Source organism: Penaeus chinensis, chromosome 14, assembly GCF_019202785.1.
Source record: "Penaeus chinensis breed Huanghai No. 1 chromosome 14, ASM1920278v2, whole genome shotgun sequence".
NCBI lineage: Eukaryota > Metazoa > Arthropoda > Malacostraca > Decapoda > Penaeidae > Penaeus > Penaeus chinensis.
In genome coordinates, this window is record NC_061832.1 from 534,644 (window position 1) to 541,941 (window position 7,298).

General features: G+C 37.2%; 1 protein-coding gene across 5 annotated transcripts in view; it reads right to left on the reverse strand.

Moving 5' to 3' along the window:
* Positions 1 to 941: 941 nt before the first annotated feature.
* LOC125032107 (interleukin enhancer-binding factor 2 homolog) overlaps positions 942 to 7,298 on the reverse strand; it is a 13,034-nt gene continuing 6,677 nt past the window's right edge. For 3 of the 5 annotated variants that reach the window (XM_047623105.1, XM_047623106.1, XM_047623103.1), the window contains exons 4-9: positions 5,948 to 6,116; positions 5,340 to 5,508; positions 4,581 to 4,701; positions 3,577 to 3,688; positions 3,093 to 3,245; positions 942 to 2,445 (exon numbers count right to left, since the gene is read on the reverse strand). In XM_047623105.1, the coding sequence (XP_047479061.1) occupies positions 2,297 to 2,445; positions 3,093 to 3,245; positions 3,577 to 3,688; positions 4,581 to 4,701; positions 5,340 to 5,508; positions 5,948 to 6,116 (873 nt within the window). In that variant the 3' untranslated portion in view covers positions 942 to 2,296. The remainder of the gene's footprint in view (positions 2,446 to 3,092; positions 3,246 to 3,576; positions 3,689 to 4,580; positions 4,702 to 5,339; positions 5,509 to 5,947; positions 6,117 to 7,298) is intronic. The other 2 variants (XM_047623108.1, XM_047623107.1) reach the window with 1 other exon arrangement.

Here is a 7,298-nt window from a genome sequence, read left to right on the forward strand (position 1 = left end):
ATTTTATGGCATTACTGTCAATGTAATGTGATTTTTTTTCTTTTCTTTTTCTTCCTTTTTTGTGTAAATTGTTAGACAGAAGGTCACAAACTATGCATAAACAGGTCCAGAGGTAGGACATTCTTGAAAATACTCTTGAAATTCAAAAGAAAGGCTTTCAATTCTTGTTGGGAATATTGTGAGAGACAGTGTTAGTATTAAAAAAAAAAAAAAATGAAAGTGCAGCTTTTTTTTATTTTTGCAGATTTCTTCATGGCACAAAGTTAAGGTAATAATAAATGTAATAAATGTATTGGTTTTTCTTTTTTCATAAAAGTTGAGTAAGCTACATGCAGTAACGAGAAATGTAATCTTCAACAAATGGGAAAGAATCTCAGTGCATGGAATAATTAAGGACTAGGGAATAAGACTATATAGAATGTACACTATAATGTAAAAAGATGATAATGATTCTCTTATTGTCAGTGCCTAGTGGAGAAATCTGCGGATGGGTTTTGCATTACTAATTTTTGATAAAAATTGTCACTAAAATATTAAAAATTATTAATAATAATAATGATAATAATTCAGCACAATTAAAAGGAGTCACATTTTGAATGTTTGTGCTTGTTCTGTATGTTTTAATCTTTGAAGTAATTGTTTGTTTTGCCTTTGCTCTACCTCTGGACTGCGAGTTCAGTGCCTGGACTGTTAAGGCTGAGTAGATGTCTCTGTAGATACTGTATCTGGTTCTTTTTTTTTTCTTTTTTTTTTTCTCTAATTTCATGACGTGATTTTTATTACTTTTTTTTTCTTCAATTTTGCATTTGCTTTAATAAAAATCTGAAAATCCTACATGTGTATTCCTGTCCTTTCAAAAAAAATCTGCCTTCTGAACCTCTTCACAGTTCGTCCTTCTCATGCACTTAAAAATAAATGTATGGATCCATAATAAAAGGTAATTTAACACTAGCACTCATTTTATTTGTAGAAAAAAAGACACAGAAGCATAAGAAAGTATACAGAAAAAGAAATAAATATATTTTCCATATATGCATTAATACTATAAAAAAAAAAAAAGTCCACAGCTATTTCCGTATTCATAAACAATACAAAAACTTAGCAAAATGTTTCATGTTATCTTCTGAGAGGAAACTTAGGATATTTGAATTTCCTTTGTTGTAAAGGCTTACAATTGTGGTAAATAATTAAAACTGGAAAAAAAAAAAAAAATTTAATTGGGGAAAAGTTTTGTTTTTGTTTTTTTTACTTTATTTTTTGGCATATCCTACATTTATCAGTTATATTTGTACTGATTATTTACTGCTCAAATCACTCATACCAATATTTGAGATGTCGCATATAAATTCTTCCATTTCAAGATCATGACAAGTCCAAAAGACATAATTTAAAACTATTTTTTTTTTGTACTAGCCAATACACAGGCTATGACTTTGAAAGAGAAAGTACTATAGAATGATTATGTTGTTATATATAAGTTGTCACAAATTTTACTATATAATTATGCACAATGTTCAGTACTTTGACTAATTAATATCAACACAGGTAAATGCCAGATCATGTTGCGTACATTCATAATTCCTAATGAAAGAGAAGAAAAAAAAAAAAAAAAACTTTTAAAAAGGACCAAATCACAATACATATATAAATCTCAATCAACCTTCTTGAATAATGGAAGAGTAAAAATCCTGAAGAAATTCCTAAAAACAACATGGCATCAACATAATCACAAAATAGTAGTCCATCCTTTCCATCCACTAAAAATCAAATATTCACGTTACATTAGTTCTTCTCATCTGAATTTTTTGCATGGGAAAAATATAATAATAATAATCATTATAATAATAAATACAAGAGATAAAATAGCCAAATTCTTTTGCATTTCCTAGCACAATTCCCTGTATGACAATTTTTGCACAACCAGTTTATGTTAGAAAAAAAAAAATTCCTTTTCATGAGATGGCAGTGAAGAGGTGTATATAGTTCAGGGCTGAAAATATACCACCACAGAAACATTTCAAGTATAAAGTTACTGACTACTTTTATACTGTTCTAAAAATTTCCTCCTACAGACACTAGGAGTCGAGAAAAAAGTTGTTTATTTCAATTTTATTTTTGCATTTCAGTTAATATTCACGCAAGCAACTTTTCAATCATAAAAATGAAAAAGGAAGAGGAATTCCTTACTACACAAGAAAAAGTTTCTTTTTTCCTTTATTTTCACTTGCTATTTCTTTTCCACGTGAAGCACAGAACTCCAAGTCTGACCCACAATATGACTGCGCTCTCCCACTAATTAATTATCTGTCGTCTCCATGGGATCATCATCGGCATCCATGTCATCTCCATCGTCATCCTGTGGGGGTCGCTCTGGGGGCTTCTCATAGGCCTTCTCTAATGCTGACACTACAACGCCATCCCAGACAGACATTTCGCTTGCTATACCTACAAGGAGAGTAAACCAAATAAATAAGGTCTAATTATTCTGCTCAGACTGAGACAAGACTCAGTAATTGTCAGAATACACTACTGAACTTCCTTCTTCCCTGTATATCTAAGGGCTTGTTTACACAATCAGTTTCAGAGTACTGAACTAAAACTATTCCTCAAAATAGCTATCCTTCCCAGCACTGATCTGAATACAGACACGGCCATCTACTTGGATTCCTGCCACAACACACATTTATACAGACAATAAATAAAATATGTAAAGAAAACACAATATATAACAAGCCCACAGATAACAGCTATTCTCTAATATTAATGACCATTGATATTAGCACACACTGCATACATACCAATGTAAATATACTAGCTGCATACATACACTGCAGTTTATAGTTGTTATTGTAAAGATGAATCACAGTAATACAATATTTATCACAAATCACCCATGCCTATGAACACCCTACATGCTGAATGGTGGTTAACACCAAGCCTCATCTCCACACTTCAACAATGATCCAGAGCTTGGCCAAACACCATACTTGGATACTGGTCATGTAAATAAACCCTTAAATTCAAGACAAAGAAACTAGAGTAAAGGCAATTAATTTTTCTTTCTTTCTGAGAAACCAAACCACAGTTCTTACTTGAGTTGCCTTCGAGTCCAAGGATCTGTTTGTAGCCACCATGTGAAAGTACTCTTAGAAGAGTCTGGGCGGTGAGACATACAAGGTCTTGCTGTTCCAGAGTCATAGCTGTATGTACACGAATATTCCCTCCTTCACAGGGGTCACTGATACCTGAAAGTACAGAAAACAAGCACTCCTTCCCATCCCTCCTTAACCTGTCAATGATAGTATCAGAAATCTCAGGGCATCACTGACTCCAGTGATTTCTGGCAACCGTCCTGCCGTTTGGCCGTTGTAACACCTATAGCCGTACCCGGCATGATGAGTCGGTTTGTTATGATGGCTATAGGCGTGGCCCAGCATATACGGGTTAAAACATGTCAAATTTATAAATAAGGGGCAAGTTACTTCCTGATTTTACTCAATATTTTGTCTAACTGCCTTGCTCAGTTACTTATCAATAATGAATGTCAATAATGAAACCAAAGATCCATTCACTAACCTGCAGAGCCTGGTAAGAACAGCCCTGCTGCTAATAGCTGCAAACATCTGCGGAATGCAGAATTTATGGGCAAGGCCTGTCTGCTTGGGTTGTTCATAATAGCATAATGTGCCTGGAAAGAAAACAACAGATAAAATGGAAAGAAAAAAAAATTCTAGTGAACAGATAAGGCCATTAACATAAGAGTAGCAGCATTGTTAGGAATAAGTGATATGCAATTCATGCCTTGATTATTATGCCACTGAAGATTTTTTTTTTTTTCCACCACCAATCTAAGCCACTCAAGCATTAAATTAGAAGCACAGGAAATTTACCCAAGTATGTGTCCATTTCCCTGTGGTAAACACAATTAATAAGAAAATAGGGCTAAAACTAGTCTTCCTTTATTTAGTTTTTGAGGGGCCGTAGTTCCTGAACAGCCACACCCCAAGCCAAACATGCAAACTATTATAGGGTCACACAACTTAGAGCAGGTTGACCACATGTGGTGCGTATCCCTGCCAACCAGCATTTCTAGGAGGTTTGTTATGAAAAGAATGGATACACACTGTCAATGTGTCAAGACATAAAACATGCACCTTGATAGCTCCACTGCAACAAAAAAAGTGGATGTGATCCACTAGTCTCTTGTTCTCACTAACTTCTTGTGAATAATTATATCGTATGATGAGTGTGTTCATCTTTGTGTTATTTTTTTGCTTTTAAAAATCCTAATGAGAAATTTTCCTTTTCAATGGCTATTGGTATTCATTAATTTTTTGTACACTGTATTGTTATTTTTAGCTTTACCTTCAAATACCTCTGTCAGAAAATTATTATCAGGGAAAAATACTTTACACTTCTTTTCTCCCAAAGGACCTGCAAATAGTATTATTTTGAATAGATTATCACCCTTTTCAACTTCCTTACATGTCTCACAAATTGAATTTAGTAACAAGAGCTGGAAAACTACATTCTCCAATCTAGCAAGGTCTATCTAAGACAAGCTACCCAAACCATCTCACCAGGAGGTCCAGCATCCACGGTGACAGAGGCTCAAACCCTTCGAAGCGTCCGCGCAGATCCCGCAGTAATCGAATAAGTACTTTAATTGTGGAGTGGTGTGCATTCTCCTCAAACCAGCGGCTGAGGGGCAGAGAGAAAGAGAAAGGGTTAAAATCAGATGAAGAAAAATCAAATTGCACTTATGGCATGGGCCTGCTTTCCCATGCTTGACTAAATCTGAATCTGAAGTATGCAAGTTTTACAATCTTTAATCCCTCACTGATGGGTATTTGAAATGTCTCAGAGTCATAGGCTTCTCACTCATGCATATAGCCATACACTGCAGATCATGCGGTTTGCTATGATGGCTATATACGTGACCCGGCAGTAATGGGTTAATTTTTTTTTTTCTAATAAAACATCTGACTATCAGATTTCAAATAACCTTTCAGCAGGCACAACCATTCAACAAATTTCCAAGAAATAATTTCTCATCTACCTTAAATTAATTTGCTTACTTAACCCAATGGCGCCGGGTATAGCAAATTAAAAAAAACTCTACGCTCTGGCGAACGGCGGCAGCGCGCCGACTCCGAGCGCGTGATATCGGTCCATCAAGCCGAATCATTGCCTCAGGGCGTTTTGGCGCGGCGCCGCTGCGGACAGCCGCACGCCGCACATCGTGCGTATTGTTATGACGGCGATAGCCGTGACCCGTCGCCATTGGGTTAAAAAACATAAGTAATCATTCCTATGTCAACCATGAGAGCCTTTCTCACCTGTGTCTAATCGCTGCTAGGTGTGACTGGAGGATCTTCTGGTCGAGGTGCAGCTCAGGATCCAGTTTGCGCAGGTTCTGGTGGATGGTGGTCACTAGGACACGCACTGTGGCCTCACTGTTGCTGATCTCGAAGCCTCGGTCATCTGGGAGCATTGTGAGGACGAGCACTGCAGGTTTAGGTTAGTCTCACATTAGGGAGAGGTGTATGTGAATGTATAAAATCGTATGTTGATAGAGGAGGAGGAGAGGAGCGACAGAGGAGGTGTGCAAAGGAGGAGGAAGAAGAGGAAAACCAGGAGAAGTCTCAAGAGGAACCGAAACAACAGGTGGAGGAGAAAGAGCAGGAAGGGAGTGACAGACGTGTGCAAGGGGACATAGAAAAGACAGAGGAGGAAAAAAATAAAAAAGAGGAGGAAGAAGACTATCAGGAAATGGAAGGAGGAGGAAGAAAGAAAGAGGAACAAGAGAGAGAAAAAAGGAAAAAAATAGGGGGAGAGGAGAAGACAAGAGACTTACAAGAGGAAGAAGAAACAGCATGACTTACAAAAGCAACACCACCATTGTACCATAGAAGAAAAAAGGCTCCCCCAAAAGCAATCCACTTACCTTCCTGGGGCTCTTGCGTGCGCAGATCATCACACACCTTTTTCCCGAGAGCTTCCACGGCCTCCTTGGTGGGCAGCGTCTTGAGGATCACCACTATATCTGCCACATTGTGCCCCGTCATCATGGTGCCCTTCTTGTATGAGCCCACCTGTCGCACCTCTTCGATTTGCTGCAAAGACACAGTGGGACGATTCATCTTTTTTTTCCTTTACTGTGCTGGTTTGTAGGCAGCTCTTTTTTTCTTCTTCCTTTTTTTTCTCTCTCTCGCTTTCTCAACTATCCTGGTTTATATTTTGCCGTTCGTCTTTTCCTCCCAATGGCAATGGTTTACATCTGATGACTTATTTTTTCTTCCTATGTGTACTTAATTATACTACACACTTCCTTTCTTTACTTTATCTTTACTTTCTTTACTAAATTAGCCGCCGTAGCTGCACCACAACTCGCACTTCTGAACAGCCCAGCGATTTTAGATCTTGGCCTCTCACCTGGGAGTACATGGAAACTCTTCCATCCATAAACTAAGCAACGGGAGAGTGTTCTTGTTAAAGACAGCATGGGGGAGGGGGCCCTAAGTATCTAATATTATTAACGTATGTTATTTTTACTTGTTTATTGCTCCACTGTGGTACAGAGCTTATTCTGAAGAACATATCAGGAATTAGTAATTTTTCCCCTTGGATCATAGTATCAAAATATTTAACCCCTTGATGACGGCTGAAGAAAATTAAAAAATAACTCTAGCTTCTAGAGATCAATGGCAACGCGCCGATTTTGAGCGTGGGAGTTTGGTACATCAAGCTATAGCACCGGTTCGTAGCGCTTTGGCACGCCGCCACGGTGGAGAGCCACACGCCACAGATCAAGATGTTTGTTTTGACGCCTCACGGTGTGACCCGTCGGGAGGGGGTTAAAGAGGTTAGTCTCTTCTTAGTAGGAATAACTCATATATGGTAAGAAAGGATATCTAAAGGCAAGGTATGAACGTAAAATTGCAAACACAAAATAAAAACACTTCCCACTAACAAGCACTTAAAAAAAAAGGAAATTTAACAAAAAAACAACAAAAAATTGTGCAATGGAATCCAAACAAATTGTGGCAATATCATTCTTTCTTTCTAATATGGAAAAATAAAGAAAAATCTAACTGGCACATTCTCTCCTCAGCAAAACAGCTTCCTCTTCCTCTTGCCTGTGCGACACTAAAATCACTCTTTGTGGGCAGTGTCATGCCTTAATCTATCTTCTGACAAATATGCCTTAATCTATCTTCTGACAAATATTTAAGACTGATATAAAAAGGCATTTCCAATTACTATTTCAATAATATTAATAAAAAAAAATAACAGTA